At 39.6% G+C, this 27,304-nt stretch overlaps 1 protein-coding gene across 6 annotated transcripts in view; it reads right to left on the bottom strand.

The window, feature by feature from the left end:
- The window catches only part of PEX5L (peroxisomal biogenesis factor 5 like), a 209,296-nt gene extending 189,833 nt beyond the window's left edge, over positions 1 to 19,463 (bottom strand). For 2 of the 6 annotated variants that reach the window (XM_070509374.1, XM_070509376.1), the window contains exon 1: positions 18,971 to 19,463. In XM_070509374.1, the coding sequence (XP_070365475.1) occupies positions 18,971 to 18,991 (21 nt within the window). In that variant the 5' untranslated portion in view covers positions 18,992 to 19,463. The remainder of the gene's footprint in view (positions 1 to 18,970) is intronic. The other 4 variants (XM_044771129.2, XM_044771127.2, XM_070509373.1 and 1 more) reach the window with 4 other exon arrangements.
- Between the last annotated feature and the right edge of the window lie 7,841 nt (positions 19,464 to 27,304).

Raw genomic sequence — 27,304 nt, 5'->3', positions numbered from 1 at the left:
TACATTCCTAAAATGTATTTTAAAGCTGTAGTCAGTTTGAACTATGTGAAAAACTGTTATTTTTGATAGAGGAATTTTTTTAAAAACTATTCTATTTGGCTACTATTTTTTAATACGTAATTCAAAACACTGTATATATGGTCTATTAATTTATGCTCAAACTGTACCATTTCTATAAGTCATATCTAACTGAACCGTATATATATATATATATATTTTTTTTGACTGAGGAAGATTGGCCCTGAGCTAACATCTGTACCAATCTTCCTCTATTTTGTCTGTGGGTCGCTGCTACAGCATGGCCCCTGACAAGTGGTATAAATCCACACCTGGGATCCAAACCAGGCCATTGAAGTGGAGCGTGCTGAACTTAACCACTAGGCCAGGGGGCTGGCCTCTAACCGAGCCATATTTTTCAAAGCTTATTTTCCATATACTTCATATTTACTTATATTGCCTTGTGAAAATTCTTGAATCATTTCCTTATTTTATTTAAAACTGATCTTCCTATATAAGTTTTCTTGTGTCTTTTCAGATAAATTTTAACTTCCCTAATGAGAGGGATTATCATAAAACTTTGTTTCTATAAAAAGGAAGTTACTCAAAAACATTTGATAATGAATGAATGAGTATTTATTTCTATCAACATGACTTGGATACGTGACTTTCATAAAAGGTTTAGGTTCAGAGAAAGGGATCAGGATTCAAAATAAAGAAAAAGAAAGAGGAAGAATGAGGACTCGGGGTGGGCGGACATCAGATATGCTGAAGACGTCTATTTCTTATTCTGTTCTGTGTTTCTCAGATTTTATTTTAGCACCCACAGTTTGGAAATCGGATAAGCTTTCCTGGGAGTATGGCCAGAAAATAAATTGCATTTCAGTGATTTATGTTTATTATGGTTGTATAGTGTGTCAGGCAGTGTATGGAGCATACACACTACATGAGCATGTCCTTCCCCTCCGCAGGTCGTGTTCTGATTTTGCACCTATATACCATGATACCTCATTTGAACAAAAACAAAATACATATATTAATTGCTGTTCTGACTAGTTTTATACCTGTAAATTTTCCATCATTTGGTAGGTCTGTGTTAACCTTATTATTGAATGGGCTGTAGCCATTTTGGCCAGCATGTAGCTCATGCAAGCATATCCTAAAGGAAATAACACTGAATGGAGCACTGGGAGGCTAGTCCTAGCTTTACCACTAACCAGCTGTAACTGAGAATTACCAGAAATGCCAAGTGACTAACAATCTGTGCCTGTTAGTGCTATGACCTATCCTTCTGATTTGAAATTGGTACTGTGAACATAAACTACGATATAAATCTGAACTTTTTTTTTGTTTTGGTGAGGAAGATTGGCCCTGAGCTAACATCTACTGTTAATCTTCCTTTTTTTGCTTGAGGAAGATTGTTGCTGAAGTAACTTCTGTGTCAGTCTTTCCCTATTTTGTATGTGGGATGCAGCTGTAACATGGGTTGATGAGTGGTGCATAGCTCTGTGCCTGGGATTTGAACCTGCACACCTTGGGCCTCTGAAGTGGAGTGTGTAAACTTAACCCACTAGGTCACTGGGCCGGCCCCCATTGTTTTTCTTTTTAGTGAAAAGTTTTGGTTAAAGACAATGCAAACATTTGTACTATGCAGCTCTTTCCAAACCAGCCTCCTGTTTGGTCTGCTTTTAGGGAGGAGGGGAAGAGCTTCTTTTGGCCTGGAGACTTTGTTCCCTGTAATAGGAGACCGGCTGCTGCTCTGAAAAGCAGCACACCATTCACAGAGGGCTCGAGGTCCAGCGTTTAGCCAGCTCCCAAGGAGCCTGTCATCCACGCCTGCCTGTCCTCTCTGGTGACATCCAGCTGCTACGCTTCTCAAAGGGCTCCCCCTGCCTCTGGGATGGCTCTTGGCGATTGCTGCAGATCTGTTTGTGCAAGCTGTCTGGGATTTTTGCTGTGTTCCACAGCAGCAGGGCCGGAGCTCCTGGGCTGCTCCATGAAGGGCATTTTGGAGAACAGAGGTCCGGGCAACCAGCTGCATTTTATGGTCAGGTGTGAATGGTCGATAAGTAGACAGCATTTCTGCCAGCTCTGTGTATTGGTGTCTGTTTTAATTGTGTGCATAAGGGGGTGGGAAGGGAGAGGGAGGAAGGAGCAAATAATCTTTCTCGTTACTAAGTGGGGGAGCATCCGACAAGCTGTGCAGAAGGCCAGGGAATGGATCAAATGGATCAAATTTAAGGCCATATGGAGTCATAGCTGGGAACCAAGCTAAGAATACGAACGCTGAGTCTCCGGGATTTTAGATTTTTACGTAGATTGTGATTCATTTGTAGAATCGTGCTTACTTAAAGAGTGCATGAATGAATGCATAAATGTTCCTCCCATTTGATCAGCTTTTTTTGTTCTCTAAAGAATCAATGTTAGTCCTAAACTTTCACTGCCCCGAGGCATTGAATTTGCTGGCCTCCTGGAAAAGGGAGCTCCTGGCTCTGCTTAGAGTTTTAGTTTCTGGTCTCTACTTTTGACTTACCAGGTCACCTTATTTTAAATTTTCAAACAGGCACTTTCAGTGATTTAGGGGAGAAGCACAGCTTTAGGGTCTGGTTTCCCATTTTTATTCATCATCACATTTCCTCTTCCAATGCTCTCTAAACCGGTACACCAAAGGCAGTTACAAAGGGCCTGCAGCCGTACCAGAGGAGCAGCACACCGATATCCACGGTCCTGGGGAGCTCACCGAGCAAAGCAGACGGATGAAAGGAAACAGAAGCACTTCTCACTGCAACCAACTTATTCCCTGAATTAGTTTGAGGGTATAATTTCCATTATGATAATCTTATTATAGAATTTCTAAAAAGGGGAAGTGCTAGTCTCTGTTTTAATGAGACACTCCATTAATTGGATGCTGTGAGCAACCTTTTTTCATCCTCAATAACATAAGAATATTTCTTAAGCAAAGAATCCAGTATTAAAATTTGGTAACAAATCTGTGTTCTTCTTGTTAAGAGTCAGAAACCAAGAAATCAGGTTTTTGTATGCCTTATTGCACACTTCAATTTTCTACTTTGAGATGCTCAGAGAGGTTAAGTGACTTGTTCGAGGTCACACAGGTAGGGAGTGCTATATGTTCGATTAATACCTCACTCAAAATTTTTCCCCATGTCTTTGAAAACTGTGAAGCAAATGTGAAGATCATCAAATAATGCTATAACATTCATTTCATAATAACATAATTCATGAGGATGAATAACAGATGATTATTGTTTCATGCAACAAGCAAATCATGGAATGAACTGATAAAAGAAAAACCCAAACCCACATGACAAAATATTAAAACTAAGTAGAAAAAAAGTAGAGTAAATATAATTATGGTAAAGTTGGATCAATAATTTTTCCTCTCCAAAATCTTATTTCATATATATGATAGACTCTACATATCACTTATTGAAATTGCTTTTTTATTGCATTAAGTAATATCTCAAAATGCTAACTTACTAAATTTTAGTTTATAATGATAAAATATTAGTACTGGGGCAAGATTAAGATTCTCTTTAGTCATTTTGTCAATGAAAAGTCTGGGACTCACAGAGATTAAGAGGAGCTCCCAAATCATACACTAGGTAGGGCAACTACCTAGGTAGGAAAGAGGCGTGGCGTCCAATTTTTTGCCTGCCGGCTCATGCCCTATCTTTGCTTCCTCACACCTGACCCTCCTCTCCTTTTTAACTAATCAGATAGAGATTTGAAAGCATTACTCAGGATTAACTGATTTTTAAAGGGAATAGTCTATTTTCATAATTTCATTTAATTCCATCTTCAAAGAGCCCAGATAAGCTGCGCAAACTATATTGGTCTGTGGGAAGCTCCAGAAGTTTAAACCAAACCAAACAGATTCATTCAGACTAATTAAAAGACGAATTCGTTCAACGATTCATGGCTTAATCCAACATGTGTTGCTCACCCACCATGAGCAGGCTCTGTGCGAGGTGCCAGGGTTAAAAAGATGAACAAGATGTAGCAAAGGGAGCTCACCAGAGAGCAGGGTGAGGGGAGGTGAGAGAGGTCTGCACAGGCGCAGGTGCTATGAGAGCACAGAGGAGGGTATCCCTCCCAGTGCTGATACTCACAAAAGACTCCTCGTAGGAAATAACCCTTTAACTGAGTTTTGGAGGATGAGCAAGGATTAGCCAAGTAGGGGGGATGGTGGGTGTTCTGGTCAGAAAGAACATCATTAGAGAGGGCCCAGAGGCACGGAAGCACAGGTGCAATATGGGGAAGCACCGAAACTGAGCAAGCCTAGGGTCCAGGGTGCTTACGGGGAGGGCGTAGACGACAAGGCCAGATAAGTAGGCCTCATAAGTCATAGCTTATCCTGGAGACCAGTGTTTTTCACACTTCAGCCTGCACTAAACTCACCTGCAGAATGCCCAAATGCAGATTCTCAGGCCTTACCTTGATGGAGCCTGATTCAATAGGGCTGCAGTGGGGTCCAGGAATCTACATTTTTAACAAGTATTCTAGATAAAGATTCTAGAGAAGACTGCACTCAGATGGTGTGATATAGATGATGATATAGATGGAACGGACTTTAATTAGAAGGGTGATATTATCAAACTAATGCTGTAGCAAAGAGGGTGGTAAGATACAGGAGACCCTGGCAGCAAAAAGAACCAGTTGGGGCTACAGTGACTCTTTAGGTAAAGATGATAAAATGATCTACGATGGTGACTGTGAGGATGGAGAGCGAGGGCAGAGTAGGAGTGAATTAGGAAGTAAGTGCTAGAGCATTCAGATTTGATTTGGGAAGGGAGGGAGAAAGAGGAGTGGATGAGCGGGAAAGAGGAGAAGAGACTTCCCAGGTTTCTGACTTAAGTAATCGAGCAGGTGGTGGTGCTATTAAACAATCCAGGAAAAGAGGAGAGGAAGCGGGCTTCACGGAGGTTGTTGGTGGTGACATGGAGCCCAGTTTGGGACACGTTGACTTTGAGTTGGATCAGGCAGTGATCCTGGTATTTAATTGGGAAGAAACAACCGCTTCATAGATATATATATAGAATGAGCACAGATGCCAGATTATGTTTTCAGCTTAGTTACTTTAACATTTCTTTACCTGCAAACAAGCTGACTATCCATTTAAATATTTACTAAAATGGCAGAATTATGCGCAGTACAAGCCATAGGTAAAATAATTTTTGACAAGCTAGGTGCACGATAATTGCACTTGAACTCCTAAAATAGAAGGTTAGTTAGATTAATGCTTCCTTAATATACCATAGAACACTTAAGTTCGTTTATCATTGATTCTGAAACCAAGACATAATCACATGAATGTGCTAGAAGTTGATCGCTGAGAAAAATTAATTTTAACAAAATCAGCTATGAAAGAAAACATGATTTTTATTTTGATACCTTTAATTTTACATTGAGTTAGTTGATCAATACTGTCACATTCTGATTTTTATGATGTTACTTCTTGGCCTTCTACTTCTAAAGTAATGGAAAGTTTAAAATTAATTTTAAGAAATTAGGGAATAGTAGTTCCATTTGAGTAGATAATTTAAGATCAGTTGAAACTGGGAAAATCGATACATATTTCCTCCACAGTAATCTTGATGCTGCCATTTAGATGTTCTCTTTTAACAAAACCAATATTTTCTCTTTCCCTGCAAAAAATGGATCTCTGAGAGCAGAAGAAATGAAGAGAGCTCCCCAAATCAGTAATGACTAATTTCTCAAGACTGAAGTCAGGAATTTTAAAGATGGGTTTAATAAAGGTTAAAGCATTAAAGTAAAACATAAGACATTTGGTTCACCACCATATTATTTTTGAATTTTTATAATAGCAAACAAAGTACAAAATAAAACGTAAAAGTAAAATATTTAGGTCAGTGACAGACTTTGAGGATGGTGGTATTTTGGCTTAGTTTATACACACAACCCAAGATTCTGCTTCTACACAGGCAACACAGAGTGACCCACATTGGGCTTCTGGGGTCTGGCTAATCTCACAGCCTGACTATTTTCCCGGCCGCCAAGGCATTTCTCATTCTAGGGAAGCTTTCTATACAAAAAGATGGATGTTTCACAGCTGTTCTGTACTCCACTAGGAGAGTGTGCCCCTCCACACGCAAAGGTACTCTCAAGGTACTAAGTTAATATACACAGATGTTGAGTTCAGAGAATTGATAAAGCTGTACGGATCTAGCATCTGTCTTGCGTAAATGGTAGGAAGAATGCATCAGAGATTTCTACCCTCCAAGGCTATGCAATGTTCCAGAAAACGTGCAAAATCCTATTTGTCCCTTGTTAGTTGAGTCATTTTGCAAGAGCTGAGGTACTGACGTGGAGACGTGGCCTGAATTTGCTATGTGGGCTCAAGCAATAGAGTGAAACACAGAAGACCCAGATTCTGGCCCTCAGTCCCCGACTGATTTGATGTGGAAGTTTGGGAGAGGCAGCTAAACCCTGTGAGCTGCGTGCTCTTTATCAGCGTGATGAAGATAAAATATCTATCCTTTGCCAACCTCACTGAAGCAGTCTAAAGATTGACTTTTACGAAGCTCTCACAAAAGGTGACTATTGTAGCGGAGATAATCAGCATTCTATCGCAGCTGAGAGTTCTGCCATATTGGGGATAGCTTTGCAGAAAAGTATCTCTTGCTATTTGCAGAATGGGGAGGAGAAACACAGCAGGATCTTCCCGAGTAGCACATCCTTTGAACAATTAGGAAAGGTTGATCTTTCGCTTCATAAGAATAGAGTATCTTGATATTAGCAAAGCTTTTTAATTTATTTTCTATGATATGGTTATTAGTAAACAGGGGAAATCTGCCCTGACTGAACACTCAGAGATGTATTGTATCACTAATTAACAGCCTGATAATAACAGAATCCTAGAACTAGAAGGAACGCCAGTAATCCTCTAAGCCAACCATTTTACCGTCTCCCATTAAGACTTTAGCAAACTCGCATCCAATGTGTGTTTGAATATCTTTGGTAAAATAGAGCTCATTTCTTCACCTTTCATCATACACCTGCACACACACACACACACACACACACACACACAGTTGTTGATAGAGGAGACTCCTTTCAGAGCCATATGTATGGTTGTACGTATTGGTTGTGCAAGGATGTCTGGATGAGGGGGCACAAATCAGGTCTGAAATCCAACCCTCTAACTCCACTTGCCAAAGCATGTGCCTGAGTGTGGGATTGTGTTCTCCAGGGAAAAGAAGAGTTTTTGTGTGTTAGGCTTACCCAAAGAAGGTCCCTTTTTATAATTTGCCCAGAGGCGGCACATCTCACTGGCATAGTTATTTCTTCTCTCTTATTAGAGAGAGCTTTGACATGTGATTTTTCAATCTTTTCACCCTGTATCTGAATGGGAAGAATTACTCCTCCATAACCCAGGCTCCCTTATCAGCATAACTGTGGGAGACATAATAAGAACTCTATATTCAGACAGGCTCACAAATAGACACATCTCCTGGATGACCATTGTGAGTGCAGCTCCTTCCTTGGATCCTTGGAAAAAATGTGTGTGTGTGTCTGTGTATAACTGAGGGGGTCAGGGCTGGAGGCGTAAGTAACCCTTACAAGTGGGTGTAAGCAAGTGACGGCCTCCTAGGCAGTTCTAACTATGATGTTCTGCCGTCTCAGCGCTCTCAGGGGCATCTGTGTTAACACTATTATCAAAATCGCTGTTGACAACTAGCTGAGGTGGTGAGGGGGTGTCTGGAACCTTAGAGGCATGGATTCTAATTCCAAATGACCTTGGCCAGTTAGAGATATAGTTAGAAACCATTAGGAAAATCTATTACGTTTCTAAATCTGCAGCCTCAGACTGTCCTCAGGCTTTAAAGAGGTTGAACCCATTAAACTGCGTAGACTGCTTTGACAGCGGAGTGTTGGTTAATTACAGTGGCAATCTAATTATAAGGTTTCCCTGTAATTGATTCCCTTTCAAGAGTGTGTGGAAACTTCACTTGATATGCGTTTGCTCTTAAAACTCACAGGAATAGACCAGATCCTGGGGCCGTGTGTGTCTCAGGAAGACATTTGGAGTCCTTATTCAGGACAGTAAGGGACTCTTTTGAGTATTTCATTCATTCATTCTTTCTATCATCCATTCATTCATTCTTTCTATCATCCGTTCATTCATTCATTCAATAAATACCAGATCAATAGTATGTACCCAGGACTACTAGTCTCCAGGGATATAAAGATGTACTGAATATAGTCACTGCCACAGAAGGGCTGACAAGTAGTTAAAGAGACTGACAAAAATAAATAATTAAAGCTGTATGTTAATAATAGTATTAGCAATGCATATAAGGTGCTAAGGAAGCATTGAGGAAGACATTCCTACTTCTACCTTGTGCATGGGGGAATGTGGGGGCTGCTGGTTGGGGCGCAGAGCAACACTCACTGAGGAGACAGCATTTGAGTGGAATATTAAAGGATGAGTAAGTATTCAGTGTACGAAAGGCAAGAGTTCGGGGATGGGGAAGTGAAAAAAATCCAGAACTGTGAGAGATCAAGGAACTCAAGCATCTGCCACCATTGCAAACAACCAAGTATGATGGGCACTGCTAAACTCCTTCTTCCACACACAACGTACATGGAACACTCTGCCAGCTCCATGAAAACAGAAGGGCTAATCCTTACAAAGTCATTGCAATGCACGGGTACATTTATTATCCCCACATCACAGATGAGGAAAGTAAGCTTTGAGAGGATGAGTCATTAGTGCAAGTTCACACAGCTAACACCCAGCAGTGAAGCCAGGATTTGAACTTGGGGCTGTCTGATCGTGGAGCACAAGCTCTTAACCAGTATGTTTTTTCAGCATCTTCAAATGTGAGGAATTATGAAGGGATGTCTGATGCACGCCATCAAAAGCCTTTCAGCATGCCTTTTTTCCCCATTTTGGCAACAGGCAATTAATTCCAGAAGTCTGAGTCATCAAGACGTAGCCCTCAGTTTCCTCATAAGTGAAATGACAAAGTTGTGCTATGTGAACTCTAAAGACCTTCATATCTCTAAAGTTCCATTTTAATTTAATCTTGCCCCAAGCTTAAGAACACGTTCTTTTTGTCTTACATAAATCGTCCTAAAGACATATAATAGACTGCGTATCAATATTAATGACTCAAATGCACAGGGCATCTTGATTATAATCATCCTTTGGATGAATATGAAACACTAATGGGCCCAGTTTTCCACATTTAATTCCTGCATATGGAGGGAAAAAATGTTCTTATCACGAAGGTACATGATATGTATTTTAATTCCCTGATTAATTACTAAATTCTTCACAGGGTTCTTTCCAATTTCTCAGAAAGAATAGGAGTGAGCAGTAGATGGACATTGATGAACGATGGAGGGATCATTCTGCTCTTCTTTGCTGAACAGTTAAAAAAAAACAATACATTTTAGCTTTACTATATTCTCCTACAGGCCTGCATGGAATGGCAGGTAGAACCAAATAAGCATAGGGCTAACAAGAATTATCTTCTTTTAACTCCTATCCTTCAAGGCAGACTGAACTCTAGTCAAGTCAGGACAGACAGGAGTCTATTTCACTTTCAAGCAATATCTATAACATATTATAGTGGACATTGGCTTTGTTTTGGTTTGTTTTCCAAATCTAAACTCTGTATTGGGGAAATTGCCCACTTTTGGAGTCTTCGTGGGAAGCAGATATGCACTTTCCCAGACTATCTTGCAGATAGAGTATGGACATGTGACTCCACTCCACCAACCAGCCACAGCCACTCCTACTTGGAATCCGGATTTGGGGGCAGACAGAAGCAGTCCTGGTAGATAATTCAGCCCGGCAGTGGGGGCAGCAGCTGAAGCTCTAACATGGGGTTTCCTGGGCAGCAGCAGTGGCAAAGCGGCTGAACCAGTGCCCGAGTCCGGGGTGTCAGGGGAGCAAGCTCTGATGCTCCTTGTTTCGTGAGGGCAGCAGTGGGGGCCACACTAGCCTGGTCTGGGGTTTGACTGGGGCTGTGCCCCTGCCTGTTGCCTGGTTCCTCCATTTTGAGCATAGTTCTAGGCGTCTGTGAGTGCCCCAGTGTTTTTTTTTTCAAACATTAAAAAAAAAAACTTTTCGTTTTGGAATAACCTCAAGCCTACAGAAAAATTGCAGGAATAGTACAATGGACTCCCATAATACCCTTTCCTCAGATTTACCAGTTTTTCACATTTTGCTATATTTGCTTTCTCTCTCTCTCTATACATATATCTGTAATTATAGGATCCATATTATTATTTTCATGATTCCAAATCACTTGAGAGTAGGTTACATACACTAGTCCCTTTTCCCCTTCACACTGCAGCATGTGTTTCCTGTGAACAAGGATATTCTCTTACGTAGCCACAGTTTAGTTATCAAATTCAATAAATATAACACTAATACTAATCTCCAGTCCATATGCAAGTTTCAATCGTGCCAACAGTGCACTGTATAACAATTTTCTTTCCCAATCCAAGATCCTGTCCAGGATCATGGATTGCATTTAGTTGTCATATCTCTTTAGTCTTCTTTTAATCTGCAAACATCTCAGTTTTTCCTGTGTTTCATGACATTGATATTTTTGAAAAACATAATCTGTTTCTTTTGTAGAATATCCCTCATTTGGGTTTGTCTGAGATTTTCCAATGACTGGATTCAGGGTGTGCATTCTCAGTAGTGATGTTACATAAGCGACGTTGTGTCCTTCTCAGAGCACCGCATCCAGAGATGGACATCCAGGTGATCACCTCATTGGTGACGCTGATTTTGATTACTCAGGGTGTTGTCCAATTTCTCCATTGAAAAGTTACTATTTTTTTCGGTAATTTATGTGGATGATATTTTGATGTTATATAAATATTCTGTTTCTCTCCCCTTCCTCAAACTTAGCATCCATTGATCATTCTCGCTTGCATCAGTTTTTACTACGTTGACTGTAAAATGGTGATTTTTCCATCATCATTCTTCTAAGTTTATCAATTATCTGAATATAGTTTTAATAAACTCCCTTTCTGCTTAAATGAGCCAGAGTTGGTTTCTGTTGCTTACAGCTAAGAACGCCTGATTGATTTATTTGCATATTTAGGCAGCTAGTTCCAAGAGCCTGTCAACCAGTTCATTCAAATGGTCAATCTAGCCAGCCCAAGGAGAGACAGGGGGAACACCTTTCGGAACAGAAATGACAACTTTTTATGGCACCTGATTCCACTTTAAAAACACACTTACAGACCGGACTTTTTTCCACTGTCAGCCAAATTACTACCAAAATTGAATACATAAAACATCAAATACTAGTTATGCTAAAACTGAAAAGCAAGAAAATGTCAATTTTTGTGACTAAATGCCAAACACTGGGATATTTGGAAACAGTCTAGCAGTTTATTATAATGTTTACTTTTCATTTAGTTTTTTTATTGTAATAAACATCAAAATAAAAAAATAATAGTGTAACGGAAACAGCACCCTGGGGTAAGGCAGCTTTCATTCCAGTACCAGCTCCGCTAACTAACCATGTGGGACTTTTTCCGCAAGTCTCTTACTTTTCTGGACCTCAATTTCCTCATCTGAGTGAAATGAAATGGTTGAACAAAACATTGTCACGAGTCCTTCACACTCAGGATTCTATGACTCAAAACTGAACATTAGTGCAATTGTAGGAGACATAAGGAAATGCTAACCTAGAGTATTCTAACCAGCACATTTGGATCCAACATTATTCTGGTATAAAGACCTAATGCCTGTGAGATAACTCTCAAGTTATAGAGATAATAGAAACATCAGAACAATTTAGTCTAAAGACACTAACACAGTCTTCGGCTGTCTGAGTAGATGTCTTTCCCAAGAGACAAACAATCTCACGGTGCTTGGCACTGGTCAGATCACATCTCGAGCAGTGTGTCTTGTTCAGAGGGCCATACTTTCATGGAGCCATTAAAACATCAGAAATGTCATTATGAGAAACGATTGAGTGAACTGGGCTGTTTATCTCGGAGAAGAAAAGATTTAATGGGCTGAGGATATGATAGTTCACTAAATATTTGGAGGTTTGTTTCATCCAGGTGGAACATAGTAGGTTGGCCATACTTTCTCCAGCTGGAAAAACTACAACCAATTGGGCAGAGGTTATGGTGTCAGTATAAGGAAGAAATTTTCTTCAAATACAGTTATGATAATTGCTCTTTCCAGTAAATCTGGCAGGGACCTCATCCTGCCTTTGTGATATCAGAAAGCTATCCAAGAATCAAGCTTTTTGCTAAGGTCTCAGTGCAACAGATCACGCCCTTTCTCTATGTAGACATTTTCCGACCAGTGCTTCTCAAATGTTAATGTGCATATAAATTACTGGGTATCTTGAAAAATTCAGTGTCTGATTCAGTAGGTCTAGGATGGGACCTGAGATTCCACATTTCCAATCAGCTTCCAGGCATTTCATGTGCACATAATCACCCATCAATCAGATGTTACATCTCCATATGATCAAAGGATACCATTTAGTATAAGCATGCATGTTACAGGTATCACATCCGTGAAAGGAGGTAAAAAGATGTTTTGCAGCTCTAGCAGCTTCATCTTCTCTTGATATTTAAATGCTTTGCTCTTTCTCACTTCCTTAAACAGCTTCCATATTTTCTCACCTTTTACTGCTTTTGATCACTTTGTGTGATGGTACTGGTGCGGCTCTGTGTGATGTTCACCCATATACTTTCCAGTAACCAGGATATATTCCTCCCGGGACATGTTGGATTTTGCTTATTTTAGGTGATTACTTTAGTTGACTACAACCATTTTTGCTAGGACACACAGACATGCACACACAAATACACATACCATGGAGCCTTTCACTGGATTTCATATACAAGGCACAATGGTGTTGGAACAGAGGCCTATGTGTGCACAGGGACACTATGCTCACCTTCAGTTCTCTCAACACCCTAGGCCTCTTCCAGCTCCAAGTAGGCATCTTAACACAGTGGGAACTGGGTACTGTATCCAGGGTCTTGTCATTGCCTTGAGGACACTTTTTACCTCATCCTGATATAAAACCAGTTTTAACCCTCAAGGCTGTATGGAACAATTCTATCCCCTTCCTACATAATAACTCTTCAAATATTTATATAGAGTCATCACGGTCTCCTCAAGTCTTTACTTTCTAAGCTAAACGTCCCCAGTTCCTTTAATCATTACTCATGTGAAAAGGTTTTGAATTCCTCTGCCATACCAGTTGTTTTAAAAAATACATAATTTTTGAGAGGGTGTGTGGGAGTGGGAATTCTGTAGCTCCCTAGGTAGGTTTCTGCATCACAACAGCACCAATCCTCTCCTGGAATCTCCATGATTCATAGATCACCATATGGCATTCTCTTTGGAAAAAAAAAAGGTTTTGCTACACCAAGTCCCACTTGCAGGGTTTCTCTGTCTTTTCAGAGGTATCCATGCACGAGCAGGGGCTTTGGGAGTTGTATATGCACCTGCAATGCAAACTCGCCCACTTGGCTCCGGTTCACCCCATTTCAGCTACTGGCGGGGTTCTACATATTTCTCTTGAATGAGACGATGGATAAGTAGCCTCTTCCTATCTAAATGAGTTCATTATTTTTCATCTGTCCAATTTCTAACAGTGATTGTCTAAAAATAATACATAAGGATGATCAATTTAGTAAAATGCCACATGGAGAATAATAATGCTCATTTATCTAATGGAGCTTTAACAGGAGAAGATGTATACTGGTAGTAATAAGGATCAGTCAAAAATGACATTATAAGACAACATTGGCAGTGTGTCGTATTATACTCTGAGCTCTGAACAATCAGGAATAATCTTGATGTTTAACCAATAGGGTATTAACTATCTTCCTACTCATATTCTGTATAATATAATAATACGTAAGAGATCAAAATCTTTCTTAGCAGACTGGGGAAGCAGTCTTCTGTTTGGTATCCCTTGTAAAGGGGATGGCATGGGTGAGGAGGGGTGCCAGTGGGTGAGGTGGAGAGGAAGGAAGAGGTCATTGAAAGAAACATAACCACCAATTCATAGCACTCTGGTCTCTGATCCATGCATTACAAGATGACTTTTCCCTTTTACAAAATCTGAATTATGAAAAGGTGATACATGTTTCAGAAACTTGGCAATGCCATTTTCCCTATCAGTGTACTTGAAATTCACCACGTTTAGATGTCCGAAAACACTCAAATCAGAGTTAGGTCTCTTTTAAGGAAACATCAGGCTGGGGGTTACCTTTGCATTTAATGCAGGAAACGCACATTAGTTATTTTACAAACATACCAAGAAGTTAATTCCGGAATAGAAAACCTTTAAACAGCTCTAGTTGATGCCTGTGTTGGCAACATGTGATCTCAACGAAAAGTGTAAAAAAGCAGCCTGCCAGATGTTTTGACTACATGATGCACCACATCTTAATGTTTCCTAGGTTGGCACCGGCAATACTAGAGATTCCGGATTTTAAAATTAACAAGTTCTATTTTAACCTTTTCTTATTCTTTACTTTAAAAATGTTTTATAGTCAAAACATTCATATGCTGTAATTTTTTCTTTCAAACACATATTTTTAGGAAGAATGTTTATCAACCACAAACAAATTCTAGGAAGAACATATTGTGTTTCTTACAGTAAGTATATAATGTAAACTGTCGGCCGGCATGGCTGGGGAATGAAATTTTCAGGTTAATCAAATATTCTGCAATATTCTACCATAAGAATTATAATTTTTAAGTGTTAGAAGCTCAATATTGCACTCATATCAAGCATGATCTGCTTGTAAATATATCGGATGGTACTTCAGAATCTTACTGGAGCTTGTGTCATAATTTTGAGCATCAGCTTCACTCTACATGAATTTCCTTCAATAGAGCTCTAGTTAATATTATTTCGGACAATAAATTCACTGTATTAATGCTCATGATCACTCATAGGAAGACTGTGAGGAGGAGGCGTAGGTGCCATTGGAGCTGGAGAGAGAAGGGAGGGCAGCAGCTACTCCTGACCAAAACAGCACAACCAACTCCAGCCCTAGGCCAGCGTTGCTTCATTCTCCTGAAAACACGTCACCCCCAAAGTAATCTTCAAAGATTACTGTAAATGCAAATACCACTGTGGGGCGTGTGTGTGTGTGTGTGTGTGTGTATGTGTGGTGTATTGGTATTAATTATATCTTTGTTAGCAAAGGGTTAATAAAGAAATGACACAGGATAGAAAATGGTGGCATCAGGAGGGAAAAATGGATCCATCAGAGAAGTGGAAGTACCCATGCTAAATCTTGTCTATTTTACAGTTTTGCTTAGCATCTCAATTATGACAAACTGCTGTTATAGATGTGGAAAACACCATTCCATAATCTTACCTTGGACTGACTTCTTACGTCTGTTGTTTCTAGTGAACCCAAATGAATCCCAAGTGGCCAGATCTAACGTATTAACATAAGTTATGTTACCCAAGCTGTTCCCCTTCAAAAAGATTTTTTTAAAGCTTAAGTCAAGTCATAAATAAAAACAAACACAGAACCCCTTTGGGGGAAGACAAATAAAATGGCTATTTTTAGAACTGTTAATAATCTTAAAATTTTTGTCCTTTAAATTTTCTTTAGTTTATGTTTTGTGAAGCCAGAGGGTGTGGAATGATTCCTTAGCCAGCTTGAATGTCTACAATACACATCAGTTACAATTAGAAATAGATTTGATTGCCTTCTGAAATAACTTTCTTTTATAACAAAAAACATTACTGTGGGTGCTTTATTAACAATTATAAAACAAATCTTAGTTCGAAGTTGAAATTGCATTGCTCTATAATTTCAGAAAAAAAGCCTTAGTTAAGGAAATATTCAGAGCCACGTAATTATTTTGCTCTAGTTGACAGCGTTAACTCACGTATGCCTACGAATGAGCATCGCAGTACAGAATACACGGGGTTTAAGACCACAGAGGGTTTAAGACCACAGATCATCTACTAGGAATAGAGAGTTTGGTCAGAATTGATGCTACAGTATATTTAATCACCACCGGCCCCCTTGGTCAAAAGGGGAAAAAATGTAAATCTAAAACAGTCCCTAAGAAAACAACATTTGTTTAAGCTGCTGGGGTGATAAATTCTCCTTGGAAATAATTGGTGAGCAGTTGGAAAACAGCCCAACTCTACGGCCCTGATCCTCAGAAATATACCTGTGGCCATTACTATGAAACCAAGAAATACAGGCTGCTACGCTATGCCCTGTCTATCTATCTACAATAGACATCAACTTTTATCTTCTTTTGAATTAGCAGAGTAAACCAAATGTGTGTTTTTAAAAGTTTGTGGCTTCTAAAATGAAGTCAGTTTCTATGGTAAACTGGATGAATTAGCCACATGTATAGGAATTAATAGACTTTATTTAAAATCATGAAACAAAGGCACTACAGGAGTTCTAAATTAGACTATTTTTAAGGCTTCATGTGAACACCTCCTCCACTCCAGACTGCCTATTTACAAAGCATTTCATTTTAAAATCTCTTGGATACAGAAAAGAGAAGAGTTAGAAGGCACAGCAAATGATTGCAAATATTTTCTGTTCCACTCCTGTTCTAAGGTATTAGCCAAGTAACATCAGTGTTTCAAATAAACTCCAAAGTTGGCAGAAATGTTAGTAAATCTGCTCATCTCTGGTCCACTTTAGCAAACATGTATTCAGATTTTTAATCACAAATATTTTGGAGTGTTCCAGCTATGTTTCTCCTCCCTTATGTTTAGAGTCAGGTACACATAGTAAGATGATGCTATCTCTGATAACAAAAGATATATTTAATATATATATTAAATCTAATATGTATTTAAATATACCAATACAATGGAGATTTTTGTCTCTGGGCTAAATACCATTCTTTGGGAAAGAGACGGGGGTTTTAAAATGTACGCAAATAACTCTACTATAAATCAGTTCGTAATAGGTGCTATTTTTGGGGGGGTTCCCATTCAGATGACCATTATCATTTCATAGCTACTAAACTATTAAAGCTTTAGAAGTTTTACATTTAACATTAATGGTCAGTAGTAAATAGGAAAAAGTATTGTGCTCTGAAATTTTGGCAAGCATATTGATTACAATCTTTATTTAGTAACGTTTTCAAGTTAAGCTTGGCAGCAAAGATTTGTGAGTTTTACTGCAAGCCATCATATTTGCTGTTACAGCAGTGCACAAGCAGAAATCATTAAGTTGGGAGCATAAGCAGAGTCTTACATTTTGTCTATTCTCTCAAAGTGAAACGAAACCCTCAGACATTGTTCTAGACAATTCAAGTTTCAATAACATCCTCCCTTGAAATATTCAGAAAACTAAGTTAACATTGTTTTTGAGTGCCTGAAATTACCCGATTGTTGTTTCAAGTCTTCATGCACAAAAACATATTTTCAAACAAAAGAATAATGTGGAAAGTTTTTGTAAATTGCTCAAGTAGTCAATTATGAATTTTGTGTGAATTAGCAAGTTTCTGAAGATTGACTCTATTTATTCAAATCTTCCTATGTTCCTCCTGTAGAGAAAACTGTTTAGTGATAATAAATACATAATATGTAAAATCATAAGTATCATTCTTGGGCGAAGATGAAGCAGAAAACTATAGCAATAATCCTTTGGTAATTTTTTCAGCAGTCATTGTTTGAATGCTTTTTCGTTACTAAACTTTCCAGTTAATGTAGCTTTAATAAGAAATATGCACATCATATTTACTACATATATTTACAAATATGCTTCAGTCACTAATTACTGTCCATCAACTGTGATATAATTCCATTAATAATTTTCAAAACAGGATGATGTCAGTAATAGGGGAAATGCTTTTGGAATTCTGATAGTGCTGATTCAGAATTCTTACAAAACTTAGGAGTATAATACAATACCATTTTATATAGAAGTAAATTCTAGTCCAAAATAATTTCCCCACAGATTGGAAATTAAATATTGGGTAATATTAAGTCATGAATGCAATAGCATATTTATTTATCTATTTTCAATTGCTCTAAAAGACACAGAAGCAACATCCTCAGTATTCACACATGCTATACAGCAGGATAGGAGCATCACATATGATGACTGTATTTGACCATCTTTGGAATGGGAAGAAAGCCCAAACATCAAATCTGATGACTAAAGCGTTTATGAACAGCAAAAAGAACTCAGTTCATACTTTAGGAAGCTGAGTTAGTATTTCTTTTTTTTCCCCCAAAGCATACGCCTGCCTTTATAATGAAGAACCAACCATGTGAATGAGAACTGGAGTCAAGGTTAAAGTAATCTTGCCCAAGAGAGTAGAGTGTTTGCATTAGCGAGAAGCAGCGGCTCAGCTCAGATGAGCATTAATAATCAGAGGCAGCATCTCCCCTGAAAGACACGCGAGCCTCTTGGACATATGTTTGAAATTCATCTTCCCAAGTCATCCTGTGACTATAGGGATAGGCGACAATGTCCTATCATCTGAAGGGGGAAAACACAGCACAAACAATTTTTAAAAATTATCACTTTAAAAAATAATACGGAAGTGGCAAAGTGTTCTGTCAAGAAACCTTTGCAGACGGTAAGGAAAAAGCTTTGTCTTTCCTATTAGTTTGCCCTTCAGTTGACATACATGCCGAGTTGCATCAAAAGGATTACAACGGAAACACGGTCATCTCCAGGTTTCCTCCGTTTGGAGTCTTTGATCTTGTTTAAAGAAACAGGCTCAGGGGATGCACAGAAAGCAAACTTCCCCAACCGAAGTTCCGAGGTCTTTCCTCCCCTTCTCCCACCCTCGGAAACCCGTCTAGTGTTACGGATAGCACCAGACAGAAATACCATGGTCATGTTGCACCACTTCACTTGTTGAGTTGTGTGAAGGCAGCACTTGACCACAGTAACTTGGTCAACCGTTTTGCTTTTAAATTAGCCCCCAAGATTTCTTTCCAGTTCAATAGAAATGTCTTACCTGCATGTGTCCCTGGTACATTCTGCTTCGGCTTCTTCAGGGCTCCCTGAGGCCGCCGGATGCTTTTCCCTCGTGTTTACTTGCGCACCAACCGAGCGGAGAAGGCAGCGTGCACGCTGGGTTCTCAGAGGGTGTCTCTGAGCCGGGTGGGAGGCTCCGGATAGCCCGGCCCTTGGCCGCGCTGCGGGCTGCAGGGAACTGTTCTCCGCTCGGGGTGCTGAAAGCTCACACAGGAGAGCGCGGGGAGGCGGCGAGGAGCCCGGGCGGCCACGCTCTCCGCGGGCGCAGGTCCTGCTCGCCGGGCGGCTCTAAAACTCCCTCCTTCTCCGCGGAACTCTTTCTCGCTTCCTGCCGGGCTACCTCATGTCTCTCTCCCTCTCTTCGTGCGAACCCCCTCCTCCTCCCTGCCCTGACGTGAGCGCCCACACCAGCCGCCGCCGCAGCTGCCGAGCGGGGCGCGCGCCGCCCTCCCGGCCGCGTCCCTGCCGAGGCCGCGGGCCCAAGCACGCGCGCGCGTCTCCGGAGGGCCCGGGAGCGGCCCGAGGGCGGTGCGCGCCCCTCGCGCGCACGTGCTCCAGGATGCGCGTACGCGGCGGCGAAGTGCCCGCGGGTGGTGGTCGCGGGAGGCGTTCAGGTGCGGCTTCGGTTTCAAGGAAGGTTTCAGGCGAGCCGACGGCCAGCTGCAAGAAAAGTGGAAGGAAAATGCATTGTCTCTCCTGGGGGCCATCAATACCGACGGAGCCCGTCATCCTGCAGACTTAATAGGCTGAGCATGGGGGTTTCCAAAGAGTTTACTTCTGTTCTGATTCAGCTCTCACAAGTTACCTCTATGTCACTTGGTGAATAAGGACTCTCCCCACTCACCCCACCCCCAGTTCATGGCTGAGCACTCTATATAAAATCGCAAACCCCAGGCCTTCCGTGATTTCGTTTTCTCCCTAGCATCATCAAACATCCTGTGTATTTTACGCGTTGTATTTATTGTCTATCTCTCTGTATACACATGTTGTTATTTCCATGAAATCAGGGATTTTGGGGGGAGGAGTGTATCTGTTTTTGCACGATGTGTAACAGCACAGTACAGTACCTCCTGGCACATGCTAGGTACCCTATAAATATTTGTTGAATGAATGAGTCTTTACATTAAACAGGTAGAGCACATTTAAATATGTCTCAAGTTGAAGAGACTGGATAGTTTGATGTAGTCTTTACACTATAAATGTGTATACATACACAGACACACACCGTGGGCTGGTGTACGTATGTATACTGTGATTACCTGGTTTTGTTGGTAAACAGATCTCCAATCACTCAATAACATGTCCCCCAAATTATATACAGCATGAGATATCTCCCAAACATTGCCTATAGCATGATATACTTTTCATAAAGTTAAAAAAATAAAAATATACCCCCTCCAGGAATATAAATATATATATTCATATGTAACTATATGAAAAGGAAAGCAGTAGAACAATGGATGGAGTATTCACAATGTCAGTGACATCGGGTGAGGGAAGGCACGGGAAAGGGGTGGGGAGGCATTTCAAATGAAGGATAATTGGCAATGTCTTAGTATGTTGGGCGGAGATTCACAGGCATGTATTATGCTATAAAAATTACTATGTAACTAAATAAAACAGAGCCATGCATGGACTAGTGAGGATAACATGAAATGAATGAAAAAACTGATTAATCCAATTCAATGCATCTGAGGTCCTAAAACAACCCACCAACCAACCAAACAGAAAATGACCGAGACTTGTAGGCAGGAGACATGGATTCTTATTAGATTCCACCAGTAGTTAACCTTGGACAATTTCCTTTACCTTCTTTAGACTTCAGCTTTTTCATGTCTAAACTCTGCATGATAAACTCATCGTTTTATCCTGAAAATTGAGATATGTGCATGATCACTGCGAAATGTAAAGTACCATCCAGTTCTTGTTTTATTGTCCTTCTTAGGACAGAGCACTGGACTAGGATTCAGCAAGTAGAAAGTGCTAGTTTTGTTTTACTCCCTCACTGCTCTCTTGGGCAGGTGTACTAATTCTCTATTTCCTTACTTTTGAAGTAAGGCAAATATCTGTCCAACCTCTGTACAAGGCTGCTGAGGACTGAATGCATGCAAAGGGAGTTTAAATTATAAACCACCATATATGAGTATGCAAGCAGACATTTCTCCATTCCAGAAAAGATGAGTGATGATTTCCTGAGACTTCAAGTTCTACAAATTTAAAAGAGGGGAATTGTTTGTTATAAAATGCTAGCATATTGATACAAAAACCTTGGTGGAAATTCTGCTGTTTGATTTGAAAGTGCTAGAAATCTGTGAAGCACCAGTGGGGCCAAAGTTTTCCAATCCCTTATATGCTTATTACTATCTAATGACAGGTTCAACTAGACATCAACCATAAAAGCATTTGGACCTGAATGGCATCTACCTACAGTTGAAGATAGAACTCAATATATCCTCTTTTAAACCTAAGGAACTCATTTGGTTACTCCCTTCGTTCACAAAATCTCAGGAATCCAAGTGTATTTGTGAAGGCATCCCTCTCTTCATTCATCCTTTCATATTTATTAAGAACTTAGTGCGTGGGAGGGCCATGCCAAGGGCTGAAATACACTGATGAGTAAGATAGACATGGTCTCTATCTCCATGGAACCCACAGTCCAGCTTCCTGACAGGAGTACATTTTACCATCCCAAGAAAGATAAACCTGTCTACAGAGATTCCACAATTTTCCCATTTCCCCGAAGAGTTCACATCTAATCTCTTCTAGTCAACGTCTCCCCCTCAATTTTGAACTTTAACCTTCCCTGTGGTACAAATACTTCCTTTAAAGCCTGTAACTATGAGTGTTGAGAGCAAAAAAGCTTGGCTAATTATCAATTCAAGTATCAGTATCTTGAGATACTTTTGATTGACAGAACCATCTAGCAATTTATACATCTCACTTGGCTAGGCCCAAAATTGTCATCCAAATCTAGCATTTTAGCTCAAGTAATATGGTGTTTTGCTGCCAAAAGAAACTTCACGTGCAAGTAGATAGACCAGTAGAAAATCAATAGGAATAGCAGGTGTGAGTTGTGTTCTGGTGAAGCCTAAGAATTTTATGATACACATAACAAAAAGCTGAATTATAATATAATTATATTTGTGGAAATCTTTTTTGCATATTAGGTTGTTTTTACCAGATCTTGAAAGGAGAAAATGTCCATAACTTTCTCTAGCCTTTGCCCGAGGTAATGGCCATAAGCATCTTTTTGTGTAACCTGTGTTCCCCCCAGGGAATCATTAAGGTAAATTGGCAGAAGGCAAATAAACAAACCAGAGATGCCGCCATTTGGAAAAGGTGTGGTTCTTTCGGAACAAAGGCAAGTCGTAACAGCTGTATGTCTGCTTCTCTGATACCAGAAATATTTGAATAAAAATGGAAATCTCTGCCAAACATCTGCATGCTTTATTTGACCTTTCCCCAGATTTTCTAGTTTTCATATTGATAAGTGGAATCATGGAAAAACAACTGTGAAGATGAATTTGTAACGTTTCAACTCAAACAATTACATCCATCATATGAAGCAAAAGAAGAACGTCTCCGTATACACTGTGGAAGAAACAGTTACCAACGAATCTTTCCTCAGCAGACCTGCTCACAGGTACACATCTCACTGGCATAATGCTGCCATCAGCAAGTCTGACTTGTAAGTAGCTGGGCCATGATTGCCCAGCTAAACCCAGAATCATTCATATTATTAAGGCATGCATTATCTCTGAGGAAAATAAAGATAATCTATGCCTCACTCCTTTCCCATTGTTGTTTTGCAACCTAAAATGGGCATGATTAAATACCAGATCTCAGGTCCAGAACATATTTCTCATTTTAAATTCAAAGACCCTTGTTACTCCGAGTGTGATCTGCCAACTAGCAGCATCAGAGTCTCCTGGGAGCTTGTTAGAAATGCAGACTCTGGGGCCCAGCCCTGACGTAGTGAATCGGAATCTGCATTTTCACAAGATCCCCAAGTGCTTTGTATGTACCATCAAATTTGTGTAGTACTGTGTCCTGGAAGGTTTATTTATTCATGTATGCAAGTGGCAAAGCTAGCTCTTGCCTTTTGCAATAATAGCACATGAGCAACAGCAGTACCAAGAAAAAAGCACAATGCATATCCATCTCCATTTATAAGATAATCTCACTGTATTTTGAGCGGTCAGAGGACTTGACATAAAATCATAGCACATCTAGCTTTCTTACAGCAGGAAATGTTCTAATCCCACTTGGAATTTTAATCACTATAATAAAATTAAAGAGTTGAGTGGTGGCAGAATGTTTTGTATTGACCAAATTAAATTTTATTAGTAAGTGAATCCTCCTGAATATTAAATGGTATTGAAAATTCAGGATTTATGAAATGTTTTAAAAAGCTGAGTAATAATGGTGATGTCAGTATGCTTGTGGACTTGAAAAAATCAGGGATAACAGTCTTTTTGGTGATTCAACCATTTTTTTAAATAATCTGTACAGTTCAAATCCTGCTGTTCAAAGATGGTGTAGGAGAGAACAAAAGTCAAGATAACTGTAGACTCAAATTAAAATGGCGAATTGGTTTTTATTGTTCAATCAGAGGGAGAAACATTTTGTTAAAGTTTGCCCGCTTGCCTTTTTTTTTAAATTTTTTTTTTTTTAAGATTTTATTTTTTCCTTTTTCTCCCCAAAGCCCCCCAGTACATAGTTGTGTATTCTTCGTTGTGGGTTCTTCTAGTTGTGGCACGTGGGACGCTGCCTCAGCGTGGTCTGAAGAGCAGTGCCATGTCCGCGCCCAGGATTCGAACCAACGAAACACTGGGCCGCCTGCAGCGGAGCGCGCGAACTTAACCACTCGGCCACGGGGCCAGCCCCTGCCCGCTTCCCTTTTTTGTCTCTGACACATTGAATGGGGTTAGCTGGTATTCAGGGCATCAGATCCAAAAGAATTTCGCAAGTCCACACAGCAGACCCCAGGGGGAATTAGGGTTGAAGAAAAGTACGTGGACTCTGGTGACTAGAAGATGGCAGCAGTGTTCTTCCAAAGGAACAAACAGACTGGATTCATCAGAGTTGGCCCTCCCGTTAAACCAATTTAAGAAATTACACTAAAATAATTTTCATTTGCTTTTGTCTTTATGGCGATGTTCTTTCAGTGATCCAATATTGCTTTTAATATTAAATGTGCTTTCTAGAGTTTCTTAGTCCTGGTGAGAAAACATTTGCGAACACAAATATCTCTTGCTTTTGACTCTTCCTTCCTACTCTTACTGCCACCATCTTAGCACAGACTCCCTAAACCTCTTACCAATCTCGAAGCTAGTTTTATCACCTCCATCCATCTCCCACTCTGAGCTATCATATACATTGCAGCCAGATTCATTTCATAAAGGCCAGCCTTGTTCATATTACTGCCCAGTTCCAAAACCTTATTGGCTTCCTATTGCCTACTAATATCCAAAAACTTCAGCTTTTTACTCATAGTCATGGAATGTAGTTTGCCTTCCAGAGACACATCTTCTTCTAGTGGCAGGAGGAATTGTCTCTTGACTTTGATGAACCATCTCTTTCCGACTCTGGCCCATTTGTGTGCCGTGCAATGTTTCAGTACCAGGCTTTAGGGGTGGAATATATGATCCAGGCTGAGCCAACCAGTGCAGTCAATCCCCATTGGTCATGGTGGGGATGGACATATGACCCAAGTCAGCCAACCAGGGCAAATAGACTCAGCTCCAGCACTGTTTGGGAGCAGACTGAATCTTCCTCTGGCCTGGGTCTTCTAATGATGTAAGCTGGAAGCTGCCACAATCTAGCACTCCAAACCTGGAAAGGAAATCAGCCTGGGGAGGCAGAGTCCAGGCAAGCTCATGGGGACAAAATTTGAACCATTAAATAAACCACACCTTAAGCTAGTCTACCTATGAAATTTTAGTTCTTTCAGCTAGTACATTCTTTCTGACTGAGTTGGATTTTCCATTACTTGCAACCAAAAGAATACTTATTAATACAATGGTCTTCCACAAACTGGCCCCTGTCCTTTTTTTAGTTCTGCATATTCTCTTTTGTAATAATTTTACTTTTATATTATTCCCCTAAGACAGTCCAAGTTATACTCAGACTCTTTCCTCTCCTTGGAATGTTCTCTCTCTCCCTACTCCTTTGGAATGAAAAATCATTCATTTTTCAAGTTTGGCCTCAAATTCCATTATGTTCATAAAGCCTTTGCTGATCCTCCAGTTGAATCCACCCCCTTGCTAGGAACTCCTTTATGATACGAAATTCTCTTAATTCATAAAGTTTCCCCTTGTTTAATTATTTCTGTGCTTTTTTGCTCCCTATTAGATGTAGGCAGATGGACACAAGAACCTTATTTTATTCTTTGTTTTGCTTCAATAACTTACAACATCTTGTATATAGAAAATTCTCAATGATAATTCAAGAACATAAATTATTTTGTAAGTATTTGGAACAGTATAAAAGCTTTGAAAATAAAATAATTTAAACATAATTTACTCGAGCGGCACATTTCAGGTATAATTTTTTTAAATAAAATTGTGAAAATGTGTTGATTTTATGTAGAATCACACAATGCTAAGGCTGGAAAAAAGCTTATGGCTTTTGTGGGCTGACTCCCTCCTTTTTCAAATGAAGAATGTGAGAAGCAATCAAGTCAAGTGCCTTATTCTTGACGTGATTTTACTGATGTGAAACAAGTAATTCTATTTGTGACTGAATAAAGGAATTTGGGAGTATAATCCACTCAAACTACACTAGCAATGATAAAATTCAATTCGTGCCACAAAATGCTGATATCTGATTTTTTTTTTAATTTTTATGAATTAGTACACTAAGGGAGAAAATGCAATGGATGAATAGTTGGACTTCAGAAAAGCCAGTATCCTCATAAAGATTTGCAAACGCATTTTAGGAGTGTGATAGAACCAAAGGTTTATCTTATATCAATGAGAATGACCTTGTTTTTGCCACATCACAAAGAGGGGATTTGATTTTTAAAGAGTTCACGTTAGAGGGAGAGATACACAACATTAAAACAATTTACAGGGGTGATATAATCTACAGGGAATCAGGAATTATTTCTCAAAGTAAATCCATGGTTTCTAATCCTGGTTCAGATAATTCTCTTTTCTTAGATTATCCTATTCACATTTACCTACTCTTACGACAGACAGTTGTATGGAGGAAAACGAAAACTTCAGGCTATTTTTGAAAGAAATAAGATTTTAATATGAAATAAAATGCCTGTGGGCTAATAATGCTTGTAAAATTATAGCTTTTTAAAAATAAAATAATCTGGGTATTTGGTGAAGCTTATGGCATTTTTTAGCTGGATGGTAAAGATTAATTTTTTCTTAATTCCACAAAGAGTGAATCACTAGAATCACCAGAATATTGTATATAATTTTCTATATTGTATTGTGCATATATTGTATATATATTATATATATTACTTTATATATTATATAATATTGTATATTATTATAATAAACCTTCATAGTGCCTTAGTTTAGTCTCTTATTATATCCCCTCTGGACTAATTTAAAACAGCCTCCTCTCTCTCTTTATTCTAAAAGATTCTCTATAATGTATTGGGCTAACATTCAAAAATAAGTATAAATTACTTAAAAAAATTCTTCACCTTTCTCCATTAACAGGAGGATAAAATCCACATTATTTTCAGGACAAGCAAAGCTCTTCACTGTTGTTCCTTCCAAGCCTCTTTTCCCACAAGTCCCCAAGTATAAGACAGGGTTATCCAGCTGCTGGCCGTCCCTGGAAAGTGCCACCCTGGATTGCACCTCCAGGCCTCCTGGCCCGCTGCTCCCTCCATTCACAGCTCTTCTGCTTCCTTCCTCTTCTTCACGTGCTGGGGGATCCATGTGTTTGTTTCAGACCTTTGCTCAAATATCATCTCCACTGTAAGTTTTCCTTTGTTCTGGCACGCCTTGTTTGTGACTGCATACTAGTTTTATACGCATGTCATCAGTGTTATTTCACAAGAGTGTAATTATTTCTTTGCAAATCTGCCTCCTCCACTAGGCTGCGAGGTCCTTGCAGGCACAGATTGTTCTTATCCATCACTGTTTCCTCAGGGCTGAGCACGGTGCCTGGCACACTATGAGTGCTTCCTAAATGTTTGTTGAATGAATAAACTTCTATCTTTTCATTAATAACATGTCCTGAGTTTTTTGAAGCGATGCAGTCAATGTTGAGTGAGTAAATATGCAAGAAACATGTCAATGCTAATCAAGAAAAGAAATTATGGGTTTCATCCACTTAGTAA

This window comes from Equus asinus, chromosome 5 (assembly GCF_041296235.1).
Source record: "Equus asinus isolate D_3611 breed Donkey chromosome 5, EquAss-T2T_v2, whole genome shotgun sequence".
Taxonomy (NCBI): domain Eukaryota; kingdom Metazoa; phylum Chordata; class Mammalia; order Perissodactyla; family Equidae; genus Equus; species Equus asinus.
This window is presented reverse-complemented; position numbering and strand designations above follow the sequence as displayed.